Source organism: Maylandia zebra, linkage group LG7 (assembly GCF_041146795.1).
Source record: "Maylandia zebra isolate NMK-2024a linkage group LG7, Mzebra_GT3a, whole genome shotgun sequence".
Classification (NCBI taxonomy): domain Eukaryota; kingdom Metazoa; phylum Chordata; class Actinopteri; order Cichliformes; family Cichlidae; genus Maylandia; species Maylandia zebra.
Window position 1 is genome coordinate 34,483,994 of NC_135173.1, and position 25,557 is coordinate 34,509,550.

General features: G+C 40.9%; 3 protein-coding genes across 4 annotated transcripts in view; 2 read left to right on the forward strand and 1 right to left on the reverse strand.

The window, feature by feature from the left end:
* On the forward strand, positions 1 to 3,774 carry LOC101471499 (tripartite motif-containing protein 16). Its single transcript, XM_076886284.1, has one exon. The coding sequence runs from the start codon at positions 1 to 3 to the stop codon at positions 1,690 to 1,692; it is 1,692 nt and encodes a 563-aa protein (XP_076742399.1). The 3' UTR covers positions 1,693 to 3,774.
* cfap44 (cilia and flagella associated protein 44) lies at positions 2,158 to 21,312 on the reverse strand. Of its 2 annotated transcripts, XM_076886282.1 has the most exons (35): positions 21,239 to 21,300; positions 21,068 to 21,153; positions 19,852 to 20,005; positions 19,078 to 19,240; positions 18,213 to 18,315; positions 17,923 to 18,139; positions 17,612 to 17,726; positions 16,679 to 16,843; positions 15,872 to 16,030; positions 15,737 to 15,784; positions 15,404 to 15,503; positions 14,991 to 15,085; positions 14,701 to 14,910; positions 14,306 to 14,416; positions 14,062 to 14,214; positions 13,323 to 13,532; positions 10,834 to 10,976; positions 10,445 to 10,724; positions 10,100 to 10,149; positions 8,322 to 8,484; positions 8,012 to 8,142; positions 7,468 to 7,679; positions 7,247 to 7,391; positions 6,988 to 7,141; positions 6,592 to 6,833; positions 6,203 to 6,455; positions 5,910 to 6,113; positions 5,004 to 5,199; positions 4,815 to 4,931; positions 4,482 to 4,612; positions 4,244 to 4,360; positions 3,327 to 3,528; positions 2,929 to 3,089; positions 2,664 to 2,798; positions 2,158 to 2,379 (listed from the first exon to the last, which is right to left on the reverse strand). In XM_076886282.1, the coding sequence occupies exons 2-35, from the start codon at positions 21,132 to 21,134 to the stop codon at positions 2,158 to 2,160; spliced, it is 5,328 nt and encodes a 1,775-aa protein (XP_076742397.1). In that variant the 5' UTR covers positions 21,135 to 21,153; positions 21,239 to 21,300. The 2 variants fall into 2 exon arrangements, with proteins under 2 accessions (XP_076742397.1, XP_076742398.1); XM_076886283.1 differs by having other exon boundaries at positions 4,815 to 4,928; positions 21,068 to 21,312.
* Positions 21,242 to 25,557, forward strand: part of pum3 (pumilio RNA-binding family member 3) — a 13,082-nt gene continuing 8,766 nt past the window's right edge. Inside the window, exons 1-7 of the mRNA XM_076885495.1 lie at positions 21,242 to 21,325; positions 22,814 to 22,892; positions 22,974 to 23,150; positions 23,483 to 23,666; positions 23,761 to 23,836; positions 24,286 to 24,379; positions 25,393 to 25,459. Coding sequence (XP_076741610.1) covers positions 21,242 to 21,325; positions 22,814 to 22,892; positions 22,974 to 23,150; positions 23,483 to 23,666; positions 23,761 to 23,836; positions 24,286 to 24,379; positions 25,393 to 25,459 — 761 coding nt within the window. The remainder of the gene's footprint in view (positions 21,326 to 22,813; positions 22,893 to 22,973; positions 23,151 to 23,482; positions 23,667 to 23,760; positions 23,837 to 24,285; positions 24,380 to 25,392; positions 25,460 to 25,557) is intronic.

Below are 25,557 nucleotides of genomic sequence, written 5' to 3' on the forward strand. Positions count from 1 at the left end.
ATGGCGCAGCAAGGAATTCAGCTCGACCAGGACAAACTCTGCTGTTCGATCTGTTTGGATCTACTGAAAGATCCTGTGACTATTCCCTGCGGACACAACTACTGCATGAACTGCATCAAATGCTGCTGGGATAGAGGTGATCTGAGGGAGATCCCCTGCTGCCCTCAGTGCAGACAAGCCTTCATACCAAGACCTGCTCTGGTGAAAAACACCATGTTGGCAGAATTAGTGGAGGAGCTGAAGAAAAGCGGACTCCAAGCTCCTCCTGCTGATCACTGCGATGCTGGATCTGAAGATGTGGCCTGTGATTTTTGCATTGGGGAAAAAATGAAAGCTGTCAAGTCGTGTCTGCAGTGTCTGGTCTTTTACTGTGAGCAGCACCTCCAGCCTCACTATGAATCTCCTGCCTTCAAAAAACACAAGCTGGTGGACCCCTCCCAGATGAGGATTATCTGCCCTCGCCACAATGAGGTGATGAAGATATTCTGCCGCACTGATCAACAGTGCATTTGTTATCTGTGCTCCATGGATGAGCATAAAGGTCACTGCACTGTCTCCGCTGAAGCAGAAAGGAAAGAGAGGCAGAAAGCACTCGGGGCAAGTCATGAAAAACTCCAGCAGAGACTCCAGGAGAGAGAGGAAGCCAAGAGAGTGTTTCAGCAGGAGGTGGAGGCCATTAATCACTCTGCTGATAAAGCTGTGAGGTGCAGTGAGACGATTTTCACTGAACTGATTAAAACAATTGAGAAAAGAAGATCTGATGTGACCCAGCAGATCAGACTTCAGCAAAAAACTGAGGTCAGTCGGGTTAAAGAGCTTCAGGAGAAGCTGCAGCAGGAGATCTCTGAGCTGAGGAGGAGAAACACTGAGCTGGAGCAGCTTTTCCATACGGAGGACCACACACAGTTTCTCTGCACTTACACCTCACTGTCACACATCAGCGAATGGACAGATTCACCGAGCATCAACATCCGTCCTCTGCGCTACTTTAAGGATGTGACAGCAGCTGTGGCAAAAGCCAGGGATAAAATGCAGGAAATGTTTAGTGATGTTTATACCAACATCTCACAGACAGTGAGTGAAGTGGATGTTTTACTGCCACAACCAGATCCCAAAACAAGAGCTACATTCTTACAGTATTCCTGTCAGCTCACACTGGATCAGAGCACGGCAAACTCATTATTGATATTGTCCGAAGGGAACAGGAAAGTAACAGGAATGCCCACTTTGCTAGCGGCAGTGCAACTGGCAGTGGATTTATATGCCAACAAACCAGAATCACATGCTTTCACTAACAGGTTTCAGGTGCTGAGCAGAGAGACTCTGACTGGACGTTGTTACTGGGAGGTGGAGTGGAGCGGCGGAGGGGTTACAGTGGCAGTCACATACCGGGATATCAGCAGGAAGCAGCAAGAAGAAAGTGAATTCGGACACAATGACAAATCCTGGGCTTTGCAATGTGTTGACCAAAGATGCTTTTTCAAACATAACAAAAGAAAGACTCCCATTTCAGTCTGCCGGCCGTCCAGAGTAGGAGTGTACCTGGATCACAGAGCAGGCATTCTGTCCTTCTACAGAGTCTCTGGCACCATGACTCTCCTCCACAGAGTCCAGACCACATTCATTCAGCCCCTCTGTGCCGGACTCGGACTAGATATGGGATCCACTGCTAAGCTGTCTGACCTCAAATAGACTGGAGTTATTTAACAGCTGGTGCGAGTGGATAGAAGCTACACTAATCATGATGATGTTTGTTATGCTTCTATGATCATTTCTTTGACTAATTACAGTAATTTGTGGGAAGTTTCGATGCATGCTCAAACATGCAGGTAAGGAAGTCCCAAAAAGTTGATTCTATTCATCTGGTTGTGGTGTTGTAATTTGTGGGGTCAAAATACAGAAATACTACATATTTCATAACTTCATTTATGTTTCTAATCATATCTCATTAAATAAGTGTCCCTGTACTGGGTGCTTATTCGTTTAATGTTTCTTTAGGTGTGTTAATAGCAGAAGAGCAGAAGAGAAAAGGTGATGAGGGTCACTGAAAAGCAACACTCCATGATTATTAAGCCTTATTGGTGTGCAAAGTGTTCATGATATAAATGGGTACATGTATATTTCGTACTCTGTTCAGCTGCGCTATGTGGACATTCTTTATTTTCCAGTGTTGATGCTGCCTATGGGGGTGCGCAAGGGGGAAAGTGGTGGCAGTCTGGTCTGATCAGGGGGCAACATGTGACCCCCTTTGCACGACAGGAGGTGGATCTCTCTCCTGAGGGCTTCAGCTTGCTGAGACTGCTTTATCACCAAGTCTTGGAGATTCTGGATAGCCTCCTGGTCTGTGCGTCTCCTGTAGTCCTGGAACTGTTGTCTGCCCTGGATACATTCACACATATATAGATTATAGAGTATATGGGCAAAGTAACACATGATAGCAACAAATATTTTGTATATTTTGTATAAGTCTCTGGATCTGAATGAGAAAAGCAGAATTGCATAATTATAGCGGGATTCACTTTTTATCCGGAACAAAAATGAAATATTAACATATTAAAAGTATTTATGTTAAACGACACTATTAAAATAAACTGCATTATTTGTTTATATATGTGTGTGTGACACCGTGGATCCCAGGCTCATCAGCCTTGCACATTGTTTACCATTTTCTTTTGGCTGGTGCTGAGTTTAAGCTGTAGTTCCTTCTTCTGTTCATTCAGACTCGTTGCACTGCGGAGATGCTCCGTATTACACGTGGTCACCTCCATCACAGCTTGACGTGCCTCTTCTACCTTAGCCTGAACACACACACCCCCCAAGTAGAAGATTTAAAAAAAATGTAACCCGAAGTGGTTTTAAAATGTTCATTTTGCAAATGATCAAAACAGCACAGATGTAGACATCTCGCACACACACAGATAAGCATACATCCCACTGTCTGATCTCCTTGGCGTATGCGGCTTCTTTGAGGAGTTTTTCCTGCTTCAGCTCCTCCAGCCTCCTGTTCCCCGATAGCATCTGCAAAGCTTCCAAATCCACAAGCCTCCCAAACTTTGTTCTCATCAACTCGTTGCATTGCTGGTCCAATGCTGCACCAAGATACAAGCAGGCACCCAACAGCACAGATTAACAAACACATGTTCAAATCTACGCATGAAGAAAGTCACAGGAATATTTTCTTGAAGCCATGTGGCAAATCCTGCAACACAAATCTGGATTTGTTTTCATCTGCATGTGTGTTTTCTTTTAAAGCTAATGTCTACATGTGACCTGTGAACTTCTCGTATATCTTTACACTTCAGCTCTTCCATGTCAGAGACTCTTACTCTGGATCGTGGCAGCCATGTTTCTGCGGTCGTGGATGAGCTTGGTGTGCTGCTGGTGAGCTTGACGGTGCAGATCTTTCTGATGAAGCTTTTCCCCCTGCAGCTGCTGGATGCGCCCCTTCAGCCTGTCCAGCTCACTCTTGTCCAGCACCAACGCCTCATTCAGATCTGACGGCACTGAGCCATTAACAACATACTCAATCTGGAAGACGCAGGGTGAAAGTGGAAGGAAGGAGAAAACAAAAATAAAAAGTTCAAGAACTTCTGTAATATAGACTAAACTGCACTGTAACCATTTCTTTTAAATAAAACATCACAAAGTATTGCATGGAAGTCTATTATGGTCAATATTCATAATAAAAATCTGTAAAATCCATGAAAATGTTTTGTTTTAATCCTGTTTGGCTTTGGATCAATAAAGATCAATAAAATCACGCATGCAAAAGAGTGTTCTTCTACTTCGTTTCTTCATTTGAATTTTTGTTTTATTCACTTTATTTAAAGACTTAAACATCTCTACGAGGACAAAAAAAAAACATGTACACAGAATGTTTTTTTAATGGCTATTAAAATTTGTGGATATTGTGTGATCGCCACGGTCCAAATGCCTATTCTGAGAAAAACCTTTTATTTCCTGCAATATTCTTTTAAAATTTATAATTTCTAAAGTGTATTTTTAATTAACATACATTTAATTTTTTAATTTAAAAAAAAAGGCAGGATTTGTATAGATTTTGTAAAAGCTTGGATATTTGGTGAAATGGACTAATCAATTGTTTTTGTACAGACTGAGCTGGTTGTACTTTCTCACTATAAGTATTTTTGACAGCAGGCAGACAATCATCTGTTATGTGTTGTTATGACTTGCTTGAAGCAGTTTTGTCACCAGAGAATATCCAGCATGACATCCCATTTACCTGGTGCAATCTCAGAGGAACCACAACATCCAGTTCACTGATTTTCTGCAGTTTCTCCCTGTTGATTAAATCCAAGTCGTCTTCCAGTGCAGCCCGGCTGCTCTTCACAGATTTCTCCTGCAGAGCAGATCAAATCCACGCAAAAACACAAGCACAATAACATGAGTGCAAAACACACGAGTGATAACAAGAGCAAGGTACAGAAAGCACAACAGTGATGAAAACCGATGAGTTTGACCTTTTTTGCGAGGCTGTCGCTCTCCTTCTTCAGAGCTTCAGCGCTCTTTTTCTCCTCTGTTAACAGTTCCTCCAGGTCCAGTCGACGTTCACGCAGCTGCAGTGTGTTCTCAAACAGCTCAGGTTCACAGCCTGAGACACACAAACACAGACTTATGCTTAAAGTCAAATTAAAGAGACCTGTTTTCAGGCTGAAAAATGAAATGACCTGAAATCTGTCTTTAATGGTGCATTTCAAAGTACTGAAACGTTTCTGTGCTCCTGCTGGAACAACAGAAAAGTTTTCACTGTTAAAAAATTAAAGGAGATGAATGTTTTTCACCACTTTACTGACCTTCAGGGCAAATACTGTCATTCACAGCAGCTCCTCCTTCTTCACTGTCATAATCATCATCCCAGTCATCGTCTTCTTCAGAGTCTCCATCACTGTCTCCATCACTGTCCTCTTCTTCTACAAACACACACTGTGATCATAAAGTACTGATGCACACATCGTTACACACACTGTGTTACTTTCCCTCACCTTCATTTCCCGTCTGCTCCTTCTTCTTCACACGTTTGATCTTCTTCTTGAAGACTTTGGTCAGAAACTCTTCATACTTATTGTTTTCCCCGAGCGAAGCCTGGAAGGCAGCGGTCAGAGCCTTCTCCCTCTCCTGCAGCTTGGCTATGTCTCTCCTCTTCATCTCCAGCTGTTCATTGCACTCTCCCAGCTTTGACTGTGAGTGATCAGAGGAAGGAAGTGTGAGGACTACAATAACTGCAGGTCCAGTGTTGTGCTTACACAGTTTTTTGGCAAATAATGATTTCCAGGCCACCAGTGTTTGGCAGCAAACACTACACAGTTATTGTAGTTATGTGTGGAAAAAATGAATTGTAAATTTGAGTCACATATCTGATAAAATCTTCATGCTTCAGGTCTGTTTTCAAGTTTTTTTTTAATCAATTTAAAGTAAGTCAGTGTTATTTTAAAGCACATTTAGCAGCAGAACAAATAAAATAAGGAATGTCACTGTAAAATAGCAATGTATGAAGCCACCAGAAGCATCAAGAGTACAACAACTACTGATGAATGCAAGTGACAAGCTTTTTAAAAGCTGACAATTGTGCCGACCCTAAACAAACAAACCACTTGCTTCCACGTCTTCCTGTTATGACAGTCACCTGCATGCCCTCTGACACTAAAAACCTCCTCTTTCTCTTTCTCCATCTTTAACATCTACCTTTCAATAAGCCCAACATCTCTCCTCTGCTCGTCACCAAATGAGCCACTCTGTTTTATCCCTAAACTGTCCATTCAAAATAACGATGCATGTGGATGCGCATAGGTGAGCTAAAACATAAGAACGCTGCTATATCCTTTTAAGCAGATTACTATAGCGTATTATTAAATAAAAACACCAACTCCAGGCTAATTCAATCCACCTACTGTGATGCTGTTCTCCTCCATAATGCAGGTGTTGAGCTTCTCATGTAAGCCTCCCTCTCTCCTCTGAAATTGTTTGAGGAGCAGCATCTCCTGAAAGAGCGTCACCAGGCGGAGGTCAGCCAGCTTCAGCCGCCAGTCCAGATGCAGCTTCTGTCGACACAGCAGCAGCAGCTCCGCGTCAAACTGACAAACCGCAGTCTCCATCTGAGGATAAAATCCATCCCCACATCAGTTATTATCCAGAAGACATTCCAACTAGTTATTCAGTTAAAAATCAAATGAATGACAATGACCTCCTCCAGCAGAGTGTTCTGCTCATGCAGCAGTCTGATCTCCTCCTCCTTCTGAAGCTCCTCCTCCAGCTCGCTCAGTTCAGATCCTTCGTCCACTGGTGTCTCCTCTTCTTCTCTGGTTACAGATGAAACAGACAATCTGGGAGTTTCTTCTACATCTCTCCTCTGCTCTTCTTCCTTTTTATCCTCCTCCATTTCTTTCTCCAGCTGCTCCAACAAACTCGCTGCTCCCTCCTGCTCCAAATCCCTAAACCTTTTTAAAAACAAAACATAAAAAATCTACAGTTTTTGTTTTCTAATGTTTTTCATGTCATTGTAGCAACAATGTCAAGCAAACCAACTGAAACCATTTAAAGTTTTGGTTTTCAGAGAACAGCCATCCTCTGTACCTCTGCTCCCTCAGTGACCGGTATCGCTCCAAGGTGGAGTGGCTGTACCACAGCTTCTCCTCTGGCACTTCCTCTGTTAACATGTTGGGCAGGATGGGTGGAGGCCGGCGGAGATGAACCGCCAGGCGCTGCTGGACCTTCTGCAGCCGCTGAGCCTGAGCACGCAACCAAGACACCAGACGAAGTTTGGAGTCCCGCAATGCCACGATCCGTCTGTTCAGCTCACTCTGCTTTTCATGCATCTAGTGATGATGGAGTGAGTCATTAGATTATCCAGATAATTTAATAATGACATTTAAGGACCATAATTATATGCCTGCACGTAGGTGTGAAATAGATAGCACAAAGTATATTTAAAGCAGATGTGAACATCTGGGTATTAGTGTGAGTTTGTACATTTTCCTCCAAGGAAATCAGTTCTTCTCTCTTCATCTCAGCGTTCACCCTCCGGTGTTTCACCCCGATGTAGTCCCCGATGTTCTCTTTGGCTTCACGGATGGCTTCCACGTCCTTCGGATCTTCATAGTCCTCACTTGGTTTCTCTGCGTAACTGAGACACCAAAAATCCAAATACATTTTTGAACCAGCATCATAGTAATCATTTAAGCTCCAGCTACTCCTTAGTGGGTTAACCTGACACTGCAGAGTCACTCACATTTGTGCCCATTCCTGCTTCTTCTTTTCTATTTTGGCTCGAGCTTGCTCAGCTTTCTCTGCAGCCTTTCGAAGTCTCTCTTCCTGACGATCTCCCAGCTTGATCTTGGCTGTACGAATCACTGGGTGGCATAACACCTCCTCCTCTGAATGCACATAGGTGACAATGCAGGTCAAGATATATCTTTGATGTGTAAAACAAAGACACAATCACTTTCTTACCGTCAATTTTGGTGCTGCCTTTTGCAGTCTCTGCTCTGACTTTCCTACAATCTAGTGCAGCATCTCTGTGTCCAACAGGCTCTCTGGTTGTGCTCCGATGCCTGACCTGAGCTGAAAGCTCGGCAGGCTCCGGTAAATGGTAAGTGGAGACTCTGTGGCTGGTCTGGATGGCAACCACAGTGACCATTTTTCCACCAAGAGAGTCCCTGAACCTGACATCAAGCATAGGTGTTTGTCATTTGGCTACATACACTATTCTAAAGATGCACGCTCATATTTCACTTGGCCAAAGTTTCAAGTAATGTAGTCTGTGCAGGTCAGTGGTCAAGTCAGGAACACAGCTTTGTCCCACCAGCTGTTCAAGCTTTCTGTTTGAGGGGCAGGCAGTCAGAATCAGAACAAAGCTGGCTGAAAGGGACGCTAACCTTAGAAGGAGAGGAGCTAACACTTTGTTTCACACCAAAAAGGCTCTTTTTAAGACAAATTACTATTTTTTTGATTTGTGAATAATATAAATAGTTGTAGAATAAAAACTTGCATGTACCAGTCCTGTAGTTTTTTGAGTGCTGTGCTGCAGCGCTCCTGCTCCCAGGCTAGCTGCTTCCTGACCTCCATCACGCGCTGGGCCTTCAGCCTCTCTGCCTGTTTGTAACATCGCTGGTCCAGCTGCAGCTCCTACAGACACACAACAACACATACATCTAACAACAATCTACTATGTCTATCCCTTAATAAAACATTCCAGATCAAATTATTTTTCACATCTCATTGAATCTCAGTTTCAGTGGCAACGCAGCTGAATTTCCCAACTCAGGGATAGTGCACACATACACATCCCAGATTTGCATTTGTACCTCAGGTTTCAGGCGAATGTGCTCCGACAGATTCTGGTTGTCATTCAGCACTTTCTTAAATTTCTTCTGGAGTTCACTCAGGTTCTTCTGCTTTTCAGAAACCTTTAGCTCAGCCTCCTTTTGCAGTTGGTCATTTTGCAGCTTTTGCTTAGCCATCTCTAAGCTGGAACAAGGAGACATTAGAAAGTTAGAAGAGAGAAAACTTGATACTTTTCATGAGCCACAGCAAAGTTTCATTGTGAAGAGTCAAGCTTTCAACACCCCCACTTTGGCAGTTTATAACATGATGTCACGAGCTATGAATCCGAGGAACCCTGCACGCTCATATTCTGCCTACTTGTCAACCCTGTAAAGTATGTGTAACTCTGATGTCCAAAATAAACATAATGCATTAATAAGACTTAAAAGTAGTGACTGAGACCATTAACTCATCAGGAAAATGTTTACTTAGGTCACAGATGTGTTGGTTGTAAGGTTATTTTCGTTCTATGTCTTTGTGAAACAGGAGTGTCCTTCTACTGGCCATTAGAAATAATGCAGGATTAAGGTATCTTCATGTTTCAGATCGGGTGAGCTATGTCCATCATATACAGGTGAAGCTGAATTTGAATATCATGCAAAGTTCATTTATTTCACTGATTCAACTTAAAAGGTCAAACTAATATATGATATAGACTCATTACATGAAAAGCAAGATATTTGAAACCTTTATTTTTTATAATTGCTTCAATAGCGGCCTTCAGCTCTTCTGCATTGTTCGGTCTCGTGTCACTCATCTTTCTCTTGGCAATGCCCCATAAATTCTCTATGGGGTTCAGGTCAGGTGAGTTTGCTGGCCACTCAAGCACAGTAATCCCATGGTCATTGAAGCAGGTTTTGGGTACTTTTGGTAGTGTTGGCAGGTCCCAAGTCCAGTTGGAAAACAAAGTCAGCATTTCCATAAAGCTTGTCTGCGGAAGGAAGCATGGAGTGCTCCAAAATGTCCTGGTAGATGGCTGCGTTGACTCTGGACTTAATAAAGCATAGTAGACCAACACCAGCATGACATGGCTCCCCAAATCAACACAGACTGTGGAAACTTCACACTGGACTTCAAGCATCTTAGATTGTGTGCCTCTCCATTCTTCCTCCAGACTCTGGGAACTTGGTTTCCAAATGAGATGCAACATTTGCTCTCACTAGAAAAGAGGATCTTCGACCACTGAGCAACAGACCAGTTCTTTTTTTCATTTAGCCCTTTTTCTTCCACACCTTTCCCTTCCACATAACTTTCTATTAATGTGCTTTGATACAGCACTTTGGGAGCATTCAACTTCTTCTGCAATTACCTTTTGAGGCTTTCCCTCCTTATGGAGGCTGACAATGATGGTTTTATGCACAACTGTCAGGTCAGCAGTCTTCCCCATGATTGTGATTCCTACTGAACCAGACTGAGAGAGCATGTAAAGGCTCAGGAACCTCATGCAGGTGTTTTGGAATAATTAGCTTATTACAGTGTGACACTTTGAGCCTAAAATATTGAACCTTTTCACAATATTCTAATTTTCTGAGATTTTGAATTTGGGGTAAGCTGTAAGTCATGAGTCTATATCATATATTAGTTTTACCTTTTGAGTTGAATTACTGAAATAAATGAACTTTTGCACGATATTCAAGTTTTTGAGTTTCACCTGTATATACAGTTTATGAGAGTCCCAAAAAGAGAAAATGGTAGATATACAGAGGAAGAAATTATTAATTGATACAAAATTATAACTAAACTTGCTATTTATTCTCACCTGTAGGCTGCTGGATCTTCAATATCCTCAGTCTCATTCCCAAGAGTTATCTAAATCATGCAAAAAAGATGATATTGATACAACCTCACACATATAAAACAATTTTATTAAACATTTCTTTAATTTTTTTTTTTTTTTGGGGGGGGGGGGGGGGGGGGGGGGGGTGTCTGTCTTCTACTGAACTGTTTTACTTGGGAACACGTGACCACGAGTTCAGCATTTAGGCCTATAAAGTGCCCCTTTAAACTTAAACTTATGAACTAGCTCAATTTTAGTCCCTTACAAACTCAAGCTGATTATTATATAACTGGTTTAAAGACAATGCGCCATCAAAATGTGACCGACCTTGGGTGAAGGAATCTTGGCTCTCTTTCTCTGTAGGCTTTGCTGCATCTCCTCCGGAGGAAGCAGACTGAAGGAGAAGATGTTCCCGTCATCTCCCGCTGTCAGCACAAACAGGTCGTCGTGGCTACAGCGGATGTGTCGCAGGTGTCCATACTGGTTGTCGTGGACGCTGAGAGTCCAGTATGCCTGCATGGAGGTGAGGCTGTGATCACCAGGCTGCAGGGGATAAATCCTGATGGAGCCCGAGTTCATGCCGCAGAGAAGCAGCTGTCTGTTGGAGCTGCAAAGCACCAGGAATTGCACTTCAATCACCACCCTTTTCATTCAAAACATGTAAAGTGTAAACAGCTGCACAAAAGTTTAGAAAAGCTCGTCTGTCCTCAGGCTACCTGAAGGTGATGGAACAGATGGGGTCATCCTCTGCGTTATGTACAGGCAGAAAGCTGAATGGTTCATCCTGCCGCTGCTCAGGATCCTCGTCTTGATTCTCAGAGAACTTACAGTGATATAAGAAGCCTGAGTCAAAGCCTCCCTACAGGGTTCAGAGAGACAGAAAACAGTTAGTCGTGAAGAAAAAAAAATCACACTTCAGGATATTTACCTATATCTCATCAACTTCCAGAGCTAAACAGATATCATTAACTCCTTGTTGATGAATGTGACTGTAATGTGTGGCCATTGCATTCAATTACACTAAAGCAGACCTTCCCAAAGTGTGGGGCCCGCCATTGCAGGGGGAAACAAAAAAAAGGGAAACAAAAAAAACAAAAAAAACAAGGCTTGGACGCTGCTAGTACTGGGCGCCCACACAAACGCAAAGCGGGAGATGAAGCATTGCTGAATACACTGTTCCAAAAAATAGTAATGTCAAAGTATCTTACTGTGTATTTTACAGTTTGTATTGTCTTTCTAGAATATCATTAAATTTACATAAGTAGACTGTGATTTTACATGTCAAAGGTAAAATAACATAACATCACTGTAAATATAGTAAAACACAATTTACTTGTTTTGTAAATATATTTTCTTGTATATATGCATATTTAGATTGTAAAAATACATTCATAAATGTATCATGATTTCACAAATATCTGTCTGTTATTTGAAAGATTGAACTGTTGAATTCAAATGTAATGCTATGGAAAAGTATATAACATGATTCCTATAAGCTTGTGTTACATCACATAAGTATTATTATTATTGCTATTTAGGGCGATTGTGGCTCAAAAGTTGGCAGTTCACTTTGTGATCAGAAGGTTGCTGGTTCGAGCACTGGCTCGGACACTCTCGGTATTGTGTCCATGGTCAAGACTCTTCACCTACTGGTGATGACCAGAGGGGCCGATGGTGCGATATGGCAGCCTCGCCTCTGTCCCAGGGCATGCAATCCATTATTATTTAAACCAACTGTTAACTGTATATTTCTGTACATTTACGTATTATGATTCATATTGCCACATTCATTGACCTTGTTTATAGGTAATTTCATTGTTTGATCACGTTAAAATGTTCCTAATTTAATGTCTAAAAGCACTTGGAAAAGGCAGAATCCCATGTAAAATTAGCGCAACAAACTCTATTTTCATTACTGAAAATAACCGTATTTTTATGGGACAGTTATTTTCTGTTATTTTACGGTCGTATTTTGGCGCCCCAGCTGCCGGAATATTACCGTTCTTTTAAGATGTTTTTTTAACAGTATATGTTTCCAAACCAACTTCATTCTAAGCCAAAGACTAGAAAATATGGTGAAACAAATCTTCCCTTTGGTTTCACCTGCACAAATGCCAAGGTAGGTCTCCCCTGCATAATTGATTTTCCCTTCGTCAGCACAGCTGAGCTCTCCAAATCACGGACAAACAGTATCCTACAGTTGTTTATGTTTTTAAACCCATTTTGCACAGAGAGGCATTTTTTGAAAAATGTATTGATAGCAATGTTGAATATTATTACACAAGAAAAAAACAACTACATGTAAAATAATTACACCGTGACGCCTCTGCCTTTGTAAATGGAGGGACAGTAACTGCGTGTAAATGTAAGCGTGTAAAACCTGCAGATAGTCAGATTAACAGTATTTTGTCTCTATCTGCCATTCTGCAATTCATCTCATGTAAACAATAACGTGGCGCACAGCGTGACGTGAAAAAGGCACATACCTTTGACGTTGCGTGACGAACTCTGTATTCCTCGTCCGCACGTAAACGCAAAAAATGAGTTTTAAAAAATCTCCGTTTTCTGTGATTCCAAACGCCGTTTATGTGTGGACGAAACAGCTGAGTTTTCAAAAATACCCGTGTAGGTGCAGATATAACGTAAAAGAGTTAGTAGTTTATTTTCTTACTACCTGTCATTTATTGCAGATTACTTGTATTTGCTTAATTGCTTACTAAATGTTTGAGGTGTGAAATAAACCGCAATGGAGCAAAATACGGGTGTGTGTGGTTGGAGGATGTGTTTGTGCGTGCATGTGCGTGCGTGCGCGTGGAAGGGGGGGGGGGGGGATGTGAACATTTTTCTTGTAAAACAAAGGGGGGCCCAGCAAAAAAAAGTTTGGGAACCTCTGCACTAAAGACTCTCAGAGTGTACAATATATTTGAAAGTGGAGATGAGTTTTCTAGTCTTCTTGTTTTTGGACTATATCTGATATTGCACAATGGTTTGTTTTTTGAACAGATTTGATAGCTATCAAAAAAGATTTGGTACCTCACCCTTTTTAACTGTGAATTTTACATGTTTTTACTCACTGACAGCAAATGCAGGTTGTACTCTAGTTTATTTTCTACTTTTGTGGGTGAAGGAACTTGGTATCATATTCCTGTATGACTCTAAGAAACAGACATATTATGGGTGTGTGTGTTTGTGTTTGTATGCATACCATGGAGAGCCAGAAGTGTCCAGGCTGTGAATAGAAGCCACAGCAGAGAGGACTTGGTGGATCAGGGATATAGATAGGAGGTAATTCTTCCTTCTCCTCTTTTTCTTCTTCTTGCTCTACATCCAGCTTTTTTGTATCTTTTAACCGTTCTTCTTTCGCTTTCTTCTTCTCCTCCTTTATAGCTTTATTTCTTGCAAAATCCTCCTCTCTCTGAAACACAGAATTTAAAATGCAAAACATCTGATCTGAAATGACGTTTCCATTCATATTCAAGCAGCAGTTCTTTTAAACAGAGTAAAAAGGCAGGAAATAAAGAAACACCGAGTACAAAAACACAGTTAATGGAGCCATAAAAGTTAAGAACAGCGATAATTCAAAAAGGCCGCACAATTAACCTTAGCCACAGTACTGGTAGATAAAGTTAGTGGTTACACATCCAAGTAGTAAAACTTACATACTTAAGATTTTATAGCTGGTTAACCTGCTCACGGTTACTGTGAACCTGCAAGCCTCTTCACAAACCACTTCTGTCACAGCTCAGCTATTGCTGACTTGGAGCATCTGGACTTCTTTAAGTTGCCTAAAGACGTTTCACCTCTCACCACCCAGCACAGAGCTGTACTGCCAAAATATGAACACTCGCAGAAGTGAAGGTTGATCTTTCTTTACCTTAGCGGTGCTGACGAAAATGAATTTATTTATTCAAACAGACTAAAGTCAAGAAAGACCACTTTCAGACCTTGATTCGAGACTTGATGCTTTTAAACTTGAAGGATCTTCTGGGCAGCTCTGACAGATGAAAGGTGTTGGTTGGTTTCTGAGTTGCCAGATCAGGACTGTGCACCTCAACCACATGACCGCTCTGACACAGGATGACCAGATTGTTATCGTTCTGTATAAAAACGTACAAAAAACAACGTTATGCAAATCTATCACAGAGACCCTTCACATTCACAGCAGCAATGATTAAACACTGAGCTTACGTGAGAATGCGGTGACCACTCCAGCGCCTTTACCAGCCCAGGGACGTGGATAAAACCGATGGGGTTGTAGTTCTCTCCAACAGTGAAGAAGAACACAGTGCAGTCAGCACTCTGAGGAGAAAGATCAGAATAAGAAGAGATATCAGAAAGATACAACAAACACCAAAACTAACCTTAGACTGATAAAGTGTCTACAGAAACTTTACAAACTTCACCTCTAGCTAGCTTAGCTCTAGCTGAACTTTTAATGGGTGGAAATTCCTTCTTGCCAAAGCCAATAAATGCTGACAAAACCTAGCTTTGTGTAGCAGATGAATTTAGCCTATCTGAAGAAGCCTTGTTACTGGTACTCCATATTATATGCTTCCACAGTAGTAAACTAGAAAACCGCTTACCCCAGTGGCCAGGATCTCTCCATTTCGTTCATATGCCACAGCTGTAACAGCAGCATCATGTGGTTTGAAGGGCTGTCTAAGGCGCAGCTCGGCATCTCCTTCGGGGCTCTGTCCTGTGATAGTTTGCAGCCTCTGAGGGTTGTACAGCTCCAGCAAGCGAACTACTCCATTCTCAAAGCCGGTCACCAGTAAACCTCCACTCTGGCTCACCTTAAAGCCAACACCGGAGCCATTGTTGAGCCTTTTGAGTCACACTGGAAGAAGAATTCTGTTTTCACTGACACACTCACCTTAGCTGGAGCCCAGCAGAGAGCAGTTCCTCCCTGATTAAAGCGTCTGGTGGTCAGTTCTCGTTTTGCCAGGAAATCAAAAACTTTGACAGAGCCTGGATGACATGGATAAAATAGCAGCTCTTACAGAGTTTGAATGTGTTTTCACATATATAGTATATTTATATAAACTATATATCTATAGTATTAGCTCTTGAGAACAGGCATGTGTGATTTTGGTGATTTTTCTAATATCTACTGACATGAAAGTGGTTCCAAATCTGGGCCCAATAGCTTTGGGGTGCGGCGACAGTTTAAGTGTAACAGCATTTTTCTTTGAAATGCATAGAACTGCTAGTGGTTGACTGGCCACTAGCACTGAATCAATGGAAAAGGAGAGCATGGTACAGGTATGTAAGCACACATGGACTCACAGTCCAGAGTGGTTGTTGCCATCAGGTGGGATTTCTTTGATACGTCCAGGCCTTGAATCATCCCACCATGGAACGAAAACAGGCACTCTGGATCAGGACTCTGCACACAAAAGACTTTATTACACAGGCCGGAACCTGCGCACTGTATTATGACACACAATGGTTTAACGAAGTTCCTATGAAGAACGGAGAATATAACATTTTGGTCTTTATCAGTTACAATCCATCCATTTAGAAATGCCTGCACTGTTACTTGTTCATTCAAATCCCCAATAAACAAATTGCTGCATTTACATAGCTTCTCCATAGAAACAAAAGATGCAGGAAACTTACTGTGTTGGTGAATGAAAGGTCCAGTTTCCAGATGGCTCCATTAGAATCCTACAAGTTCACACAGGAGAGTGATCAGGACCGAGGTGAGTGTGGATCATGTGTTATGGTTTCCAAGTGCAAAGCTTTTTTTCTGACCTGGGCAAACCAAACGAAGGAGTGAGGCAGGGAGCTCCTCCTCACCACAGAAGAGAGGCACACATTGCGTCCGACCACCAGCTCATTATTGGGCTCCATCTCAAATCTAATGCCATCACTGTTACTGTCAGCTGTGTTGATCCTCTCAAAGTCCCAAACCTGATGGGAAAATTTTACTTTTGCTATTCACACATTGATACAATTTTACAACTAGAAAGAAAAAAAGAATGGTATTGATAAAAATGGTCATGGTGAAAATATTACAGAAAATTGGTTGTACTGTAAGCACCAAGATTATCTTAAAAGAGAATGTCAGCATTTTTTTTTAAATAACTGCTTGACATGATCTCAATAAATCCATCTGCTCAAATCCACGCTCAACACAAATTCCAGTTTCTTTAAGAGAAAGAGAAAGTGCCTCTATATTTCTACTCTAGCCCTTAATTAAAAAATGTATGCTTGTCCCATAAAGTACTAATAATTAAAAATAATGTATTTTAATCCACTAGGGCAATAGTCCCCAACATATTTTCCGAAAGAATAATCATTTCTTCCTTCTTCAGAAAAAGTTCATTGTTAATTTTAGCTTTACAAAATTGACTTGCTGTGGCAGTAGCCTCCATCAGGATCAAGCATGTTTGGCATGTGGTGGAACAAGCTGAAGGACAAGAAGTATCTGCTGGCAGTTACTACTGTTCACACCCAGGGGACACATGGCCATGCTCTGACAGGTCAAATGTTTTTGTTTTTGGCAAAATAAGGGGACTCTATGGTTTAATGCTGTGATTGGTGTAGCAAGGATCTTACCCTGACAACACCATCAGAGCCAATCGTCATCAGCTGTCCATCTTCTAGGGAAAACGGCTGGACCGTCCCTGCATGACAGGTCCGGCCATCATTACGGCAAATCTCCACCTTGATGGTGTTCCCATCCCACAGCAGCAAATTGCCCCAATCTGTTCCTGACAACACCTAAAAGGAGAAGATGAGGTGAAATATTAATTCTCTTGTACAGAGCCAATCTCGCAAAAGTTCATCTTCATTTTTTTGCTCCAATGTCCCTTGCGAGGCTCCATACTCTTGACTAAAACATGAAGTGGTATGTAAATACTTCTTTCTGAGTGTCACCGACCTCTCAAAGGACTTTAGAATAGAATAGAATAGAATAGAATTCAACTTTATTGTCATTGCACATGCAAATGGTAAAATGGTAAATGGCCTGTATTTATATAGCAGGGCAACGAAATGCAGTTTGCATCCATCCAGAAGTGCTTTAGTGATATAGATATAAAAAACCGCTAAATAGCAGATTCTGGAGAGACACTGAGCCTCGCGTTGTTCACGCGCCGCCATCTTGGAAAGATGAATGTCAGCAACGAACAGGAAGTGCTGACAAACTGGCAGAAACTAAAAGCTACATTTAACCATACTTTCACACAGAGCTTTATTTCATGCACTTGTATAATTCAATCTACCTCTTATCTACAGTTAATAACAAATCACCTATTCACTTTAATTTACACATGTAATCAATACTATAGTTGTAAAAAAGTAAAATTCTTGCTTTTTATCTGGAGACTTCACTACATGATGTGTGGCCAGTTCAACCCGTTCTCACTCCCAAAGCGTAACATTTTACGCTAGGTGACAAATCGTCACCATATTACGTTTCAATTTAAATGGATTAATGGGAAGTTAAGAGGTTCTCTTGGAGGTAGCCTCTGGCTCTCGAGTACAGACCTTTCCATCAGGAAGTTCCACGTAGCCCTCGATATCAGTTGGTACAGTTTTCCCAAAATGTCCTATAAGTCCTTGTAATTTAGGACCTGTGAATGTGTTTGCCATTTTCCAAAACCTAAGAGAGAGAGAAAGAAAACAAAAACATTCGACATTGCAAAAGGGTAAAAACCTCAACTCTGCAGTCAGAAATGACTGCAGTTATTTTTTGTTATTCTGACCCCAGAGTTTACCACAATATCCTCTGCATAAAACAAGAAACTAACTCAAAGTTGTTTTTGCAACATTTTCAGAGGACTATACTCTGACTTTACTTGATGTGCCCAAATCCAGACGTTGTGAGGATTCCTGGGTTATATGGGGAAAAGCTGACTCGATAGACCTCCTGTGAAATGGCCTTGCAGCTCAGTATCACCTCCTCCTGCCTCCAGTCCCACAGTGTCAGCGTGTAGTCAGGTGCACTCCCCACACTGGCCAGTATACTTCCGTTGTGGTTAAACTCCACAAAACTGTACTCCCGCTCAGTACCACCTACAGACATGCAGGTTAAATCAAGAGCATCAAATAACATTAAGATAATAACTGTAAAATGAATCCGATGTACCTCTGAGGATGCGGTAAGGTCCCAATGAAGGATATCCATAGACTATGATGTTGGGCTGTTTTCCCTTCTCTGCTACAACAAAGTACTCCTTGCCAGGGTGGGCCTTTAACCACACACACACACACACACACACACACACACGTCTGAGAAAATGCAGTCATCAAGTGATTAATTATGCAACTGGACCAAATGCATTTTATAATAAGGGATTGTAAATCTTCTTGTAAATACTGCATTAAAACAATTGAGGTATTAATAATAATAATAATGGATACTTTATTGATCCCCATGGGGAAATTACTTGTTTTTCTCTGCATTTGACCCATTCACTCAGTGAAGCAGTGGGCAGCCCACTAAGCAGGCGCCCGGGGAGCAGTGTGTAGGGACGGTACCTTGCTCAGGGGTACCTCAGGGTAGCCGTTAAGTGGATTCGAACCGCCGACCTTCCGATCATGGGGCGACCACTTTACCTACTGAGCTATCCCTAATTGTGTGTACCTCAATCATTTCTGCTTGAAAACTGTAGGTGCATAAATGTACACTTCTGCAGGAAATCTTTGGAGTGCCTACGATATAACCCACATAAGCAGCCGACCAGGTTGCTGGCATTTATCCTGGAGTTTTACATTTGATGCTAGCCGCACTGTTAAATTATAAAACTACAGCAGAACTTCTTTGCAAGCTCCTCTGACTATAGCAGAAAAGCGATAGAAATTGGGGTTACGGTGTAGTTGTGCCGTAGATTTCCCGCTAATGCTTAAATCCCCAGTAGCATTATTTAACTCCTCAACGTGCCTGCTGTCCGTCACAGAGATTGCAGATTCCGTGGGACAGTTCCCTTGCATGATGAGTAATTTCCCCTTACCGTGATTGCTCCAATTCCCCCTCCACTGCAGGAGCGCAAGTATCTCTGCTCCTTGGTGTTCACATCGAGCAGGACGAGCATGTTCCCCGCTATAAAAATCAGAGTTCTGTCATCCAGCAGCTTCAGGTTTGCCCTGCGTCCACAGTCATAGCCAAAGGAGTGACTGATTGCATCATTAATTAAGGATATCAAAGTTAAAATTCACATCAGTGTTATAGAAAAATGTTTTTTAGCAAAAGTCCCATGAAAATGACAACTGCTTTTTTATAATAATGTATAAATATACTAATATCTCTGGCCCCCATACTGTTTATACATACTATTAATTTAGAAGCATTAGTATTAGCAGAGAAATATATGACACATACCATAAGATAATGGCACTATAATGCTACTGTATTAAACAATATTACTGCTTAGTCTACACTACATATTACTTACAATATACACAACGCATGTTTAAATGTACAGTATATTATACTGAGCATTCATACTTACACATACACTTATATAATACAAGCTAAACATATAATGGCTGCAAACATTAGCACGATATAGAGTTAGGTAGTGTTTATAACATATTTAAATAAAATCGTGAGGTGTTTACATTACAATATAAAGTGCCTTGAGGCGACTGTTGTTGTGATTTGCTGCTGTATAAATAAAACTTAATTGAATTGAATACATAAAAGCTGAAGTTAAAAACTACTCAAAATAAACTATGTGCACTATTCTTATAATGGAAGGTGTAAAAAAATTTTCAGCAAAGGATACGAGAGATGCAGGAGGTTCTCTGGGATTTCAGAATCGGGTGTGATGTACGGTCTGGAGTGAAGCTCTTCATATTTGTAGTACATGTCTGCAGGGAGTTGCTTTTTTGATTGGCTCCCAGCCTCCTGCTGCATTGCTGAGTGCTTGGTATCACATTCTGCCAGGAAGGAAATATGTGAAAACAGTTTTTAGTCACTGGTGACTTGTACCATTTAATTAACTTTATTTTTCCAGCATTTTAGCACTCATAACTTAGGAACTACAAGGGATAGCCACATGATTTTTTTTTAGTGCTTAATCACATTTATGTATCAATTTTACACCCACTCCAAGTGTAACAATCTACAGCCAAGACCTTTCCTCCAGGACACTGTCTTCACAACTTATTTTCTAATTCAACCTAGGACCTTCTTGCTTTAAAGTGATAGTGCTACCACCTCACAACGCAAACTTTACACTAAAGGTAAAACACCGATATCGGGTATTGTAAAATGGTTTTAGTGAAACGGGGTTTTACGTGGTGCATGACATAAAATGATCAGCAAACTACAATAACAACGAAGTATCTAAAACTGATTGGCTTTAACTTGGTACATTCATGAGAATACATGCTTTATTTACCCCAAAGTTTGGGCTACATTAGCCAAAACTACTTAACACAACCTAGAACAAAGCTTAAATAGGTAGAATGAGGAAATTGCTATGTACTATAACGATGGTTAAATGTTATTTTACAGTGACATGTTGGTTATCTCTGCACACGGTTGTTATTTCTTTAAGATACATGTTTGGTTGTGCTGCAGGAAATAGGGAGTTAATGTGTGCAGGAAGGGGAGGGGGGGCCCTTGTTGTTGTGTGACGGTGCGGGGCTGAAGTGAAGTGTTGTACGAGGGCCCGTTTGCCTGTGTTACCGAATAAACGGACAAACTGAGATCCAACCGTCTGGTTCTTGTGAACGTTACAGTACAATAAAATTCAAAATCAAAATAAATGTCTCAATAAAGTAAAAAGAGAAAATTAGAACAAAAATACAACATTTTAAGTTTAAAATGTAAATATGTAAATTTAAAATATGAAATAAATTAATAATTAATAATAATGGGTTTTCATTCATTAAAAGTTGAAATAAAGCGGGTTAATAAAGTAAATTAAAATAGCTGACATTAAAAAAAACAATTATTAATTAAACTTGGGGGAAAATAGCATTAAGCTGCCTGACCTTCATGTGAAGATGTCCGTGTGCTTTCAGTCTGTTCACTAACAAAAGCTCCGTTTTCTCCCAACATTTCCTGTTTGTTACCTGCTCTGTGAAACACACACAGGCAGTCTATTATTCAAAGGTATTTATAGCTTGAAATGAAGGAAGTTAAACTTTAGAATATGATAATACACAATGCCACCAGATGGATTTAAAGTCCTATCTTCTGGATATGGCTCCGTAAAGTCTGTTGCTACGTTGCCGGGCAACGGGAAACATGTGAGTTGCAAAGCCTTGTGGGTTATGTAGTTCTCAACCGTTGTCTTGCGTTTGGAGCGTAATGGGTCGTAATTTTAAAGAAAATGACATAATTTTTCCAAACATGATTAACTTTAATATTAGATTAAACTAACTTGATTTTTAAGGAATTTTAAAGAATGTCAATTTCTAATTCACATCGATGTAACCACAGTAACGAGGTCTGCCCCTTTAAATGACAGTCTGTAAACAAACATTGGCCGCGTTACAGTGGCTCAGAGCTCCACAAATCGAAAAAAAAGTTCACTTTTTGTCAGTACACTTTGGGACTGCACAACCACTCAAAGTGTTAAATATTGGGAGCTGAAACGAATAAATTTATCGGTGCGGCGTTTTTGGGCGATAATGAATTGTCGCAACAACCAACGTTTTACGGCAGTGGAGTTTCAGTTTGATTGGACGCTTGGTGCCGTAAACCGTGTCGGTTATAGAACACATGGGACGGAGCTGAGGTAGCGTGTACATCTGAAATGTGAGTTAACTGCTCGAAAAAATCACGTTTACGTCGTTATGTTATAACAAAATGCTATTTTTATTTGCGCAATAACAGTTCCTAACTTGTGTTATATATGTTGCTAACTAAGTAGCATGGGTAAAAGCACCAGAAGCGCTTTATGGATCGAAAACACATTTCAAAACTGTTATAACTGATGGAAAAGTGGTTCATTAATATTAAAATTTAAGCAGAGTTTCGTCATTAACAGCACGTGAAGAAAAAAAGCTTGGTGTAGTTTCTTGTCTGTGGTTCTAGTTTAAATCCAATTAGAATCAGAGAAACGTTATCGTCAGACACTTTGCCCAGTCCAACAAAGCTTCTCACTGCCTCGGTAAGATGTTCAGGAATACTTTATTTTTCCCATATTTGGTTACTTATTAAAGCAGTTTAAATAATGATCAGATGATACTAATATTTATTATTATTATTAACATCTGTCAGGTGCTTCTTTTTCAGATATATTGTGTTATAGAGAGTGATAGCATAGCAAGTTTTTAGTTCTCATCAGTTGCAATCACAGAACCAGTCTTCGTGATTTTGCAATCACAGAACCAGTCTTCGTGATTCCAGTTTGTACAGTCTGTTAGTATCACCAGCTGTAGTGCTGCTTCTCCTGCAGATCACAGCAAAGTACACTGTACTTGCAGTAACTGATGGATAGAAAATCTCATCATCACTTTGCAGCACACAGTGAAGGATTGTGGTGCCTGCTAAGCCTCTTGTTGTATACAGCCTATGTGTGACAGCATGAGCGGTCACGCAGTGGTTTTGATGAGTATGAAAGAGATATTGATCACATGCTACACTCTCCATAACCAACAAATTTCAACCCAGATAACCGCTTGTGGGAGATTGGCGTTCCATCCTTTCTTTCTTTCTTTTTTACTTTAATTTGTCACCTGCGTGTATGTGACATGTTAATTTTCCTACTCTTGTCTCACTTTTTCTCTCAGACAGACATTAGGATGGAAACTCAATCAAAAAATTTTTTTTCTCCTAAAAATGGGAAGAAGTTCATGCAGAAAGGAAAAGGTAAAGCATCTTTTACAACAACGCTTCCAAGCTTCATCACATCAAACCAGTTTTGTGATTGCGGTGTCTCATTTTGCCCAGATTCCACAGGGACCAAATTTGGTGGAAAACCGGGCAGCAAAAAGCCCTTCAAACAGTACAACAACGCAGAGAGGAAGAGCCGACCGGGGAAGGGCCGGGATGGCGACAAGAGACAAACAAAGTTTTCTTTCTCTAAAGGAGGGAAGAGGAAACTGACAGATGCTAAAGATGAAGGAGGTGAGGGTGAGGAAATATCGGCTCTTTACAGACCAAATCTGACACTGTAAACATTGGAGTTGGTTGTATATCATAAGCTGAACATAATTAACACACATACATTCTGCACATATACAGCACATGTTATCAACGCACTGCTTGTTAGTTTTAGAGTAAAAATAAATAAATACATGAGATACACTCTCTGTGCTACAGTGTGGACAGTCAGACTGCTGAAATGACGCATTCTGCTCTAAATCACTGATTCTGTGTTCGGCTTCTCCTGAGAGCCTTTCTGTTAGAGGACGGTCTTCAAAAGCAAAAGTTGTATTTCCTCTTTTGTGTGAGATCAGGTCCTGGGGCTAAGAAGGTGAAGAAGGATGGGTTTAAACCAAATGAGAAGCTCACAAAGGAGGAGCTGAAGAAGAACAGGCAACAGAGAAAGAAGGACCTGAAGAAGAGTCGACAGGAAGCTGAGAGGAAGGACATGTATGAGATCATCAATCAGTCCAAACATATGTGGGGAGACCTCAGGAGGTACATGTCCACACACACTCACTCACAGGGTCGGAGACAAGGCCGTCGTTTGTATTGCTGCGGTCGGTTCAGTATTGGATGTTTGTGCTAACAGGAAGAACTGCGAGAAAGACCTGAAGAAGAAACTGTTGAGAGAGCTTCGTGATCTGATCCATGGAAAAGTCAAACAGGTTCGTCTGTTTGTTAGAAACTGCACATTTGGATTTATCTTTATTTTTAAACCTGTTTAACTTTTCTTTAAAATGAACCCATCCTCAAATGACCATATTATGGACATTCACTCTTGTTGACATCATACAGTGGGGAAAAAAACCTCCTGAAATCTAAGTATTTGGCTCACAGGGATTACGTGTACATACACTAGCCTAATCATATATGACGGAAAAAAAGAACAAACAGGATAGGCTTCCAATAAGATGTACCTTTTTAAAATGTAGTTCTCTTAGGATTGTTCATCATGTCTGCAATTGACTCAGAAAGTAAAGAGGCTTAAAAGTGGACACACGGATCATAAAACATCATAAAAACAGAACAGAGGAAAACAAGCAGTTTCTTGCATTTTGTTTTAATTTTATGGAATGATTTGGATTGTTATGTGACTGTGCTTTCCTTCCTCCAGATGGCGTTTGCTCACGACGCCGTGCGAGTGCTGCAGTGTTACATTCAGTTCAGCAACCACGAGCAAAGGCAGGAAGTGTTTGAGGAGCTCAAAGGTGAGCATCATAATTTCATCTACTGTCTTTGGAAGTGTTACAGTCTGCGTGTGAGTTACCCCAAACTCTGAGCTTTTTCATCACCAGTTAATTCAGAGGTGACGTCTAGAAAATATCCCCAATACAGACAGAAAACTCAGAATGGGCTGTGGGCATTTAGCAGTTCTGGATTTTAATGTGACAGTGGATAGTTTTCCCTTTATTTTTTATTTTTTGTTTGTTTTAACTTTTTATTCTTGCACAGAAGAATTTTTAGAAATGGCAACGAGGCTTTTAGCAAGAAAGGGAAATCACAAATTGACCACACGTGGTGCTTTAACCAGCCAGAATCTGAGAAAACCCTGGCGTGCATGAGTAATGTACGTTCATTTTTATGCTGGCATAAAAATTCAGCACACAGTGTAAAGACATATATTTAGCAGGGTTAGGTTAATTGCTGTTTCTAAATTGGCCATAGGTGTGAATGAGAGTATGAATGGTTGTCTGTCTTTCTCTGTTAGCCCTGTGACAGACTGGTGAGCTGTCCAGGGTGTACCCATGCCTCTGGTGCCCGGGACAGGCTCCAGCCCTCCTGCAGCCCTGATAAGGATTAGCGAAAAAGGATGGATGAATGGGAAAAATGTCTTATATGTTTGAGTAAATGGGCCTACAGACCAGCAAAACTGGTTAAAAATATTAGAATTCTAGTGAGGTTCCTTTGGACCTTTTCAACTCATGCAGGAACGGCCCTGATAACTTTGCTGGTAACGAATGATTTTTGGGTCCAGTGGGTTTTCCCTGCTACTTCCCTCCAGAAAATTTATATTTTTATCAAAACCAACAGAAATCCATCAGCGCCAAAGTCATATTTGTTGCTACTGAAACTAGCTTCTGCCGCTTTTTTCAAAACACCTCATCCACGGATTATGAACAGGCAGCACATTTTCCCTTTTACATCAAAATTCAATAAGTAAGATGTGAGTAGATATAAAAAGATCCAGTTATACGACTGTGTCCTTGTTTTCTTTTAACAGATGACATCCTGAGTTTGAGCAAGTCACAGTACGGCAGACATGTGGTGAAAAAGCTGCTGGTGTACGGGTGAGTCGGCTTAGAGGAGTTTTTTTCCCCTTTCTGCAAAAGCATCTTGAAACAGGTGTTTCTATTATTTTGTCCAACCAGTTTAAATGAATTCAGCT

Excerpts from the sequence above, each read along its gene's own strand:
- LOC101471499 (XM_076886284.1), top strand. The coding sequence starts at position 1 with ATGGCGCAGCAAGGAATTCAGCTCGACCAGGACAAACTCTGCTGTTCG.
- cfap44 (XM_076886282.1), bottom strand. The coding sequence starts at position 21,134 with ATGTTGGGAGAAAACGGAGCTTTTGTTAGTGAACAGACTGAAAGCACA. Across the intron at positions 8,485-10,099 it reads GAAGATCCAGCAGCCTACAG|CTTAGAGATGGCTAAGCAAA; the intron begins GTGAGAATAAAT and ends TCCTTGTTCCAG. Across the intron at positions 6,456-6,591 it reads CGGTCACTGAGGGAGCAGAG|GTTTAGGGATTTGGAGCAGG; the intron begins GTACAGAGGATG and ends GTTTTTAAAAAG.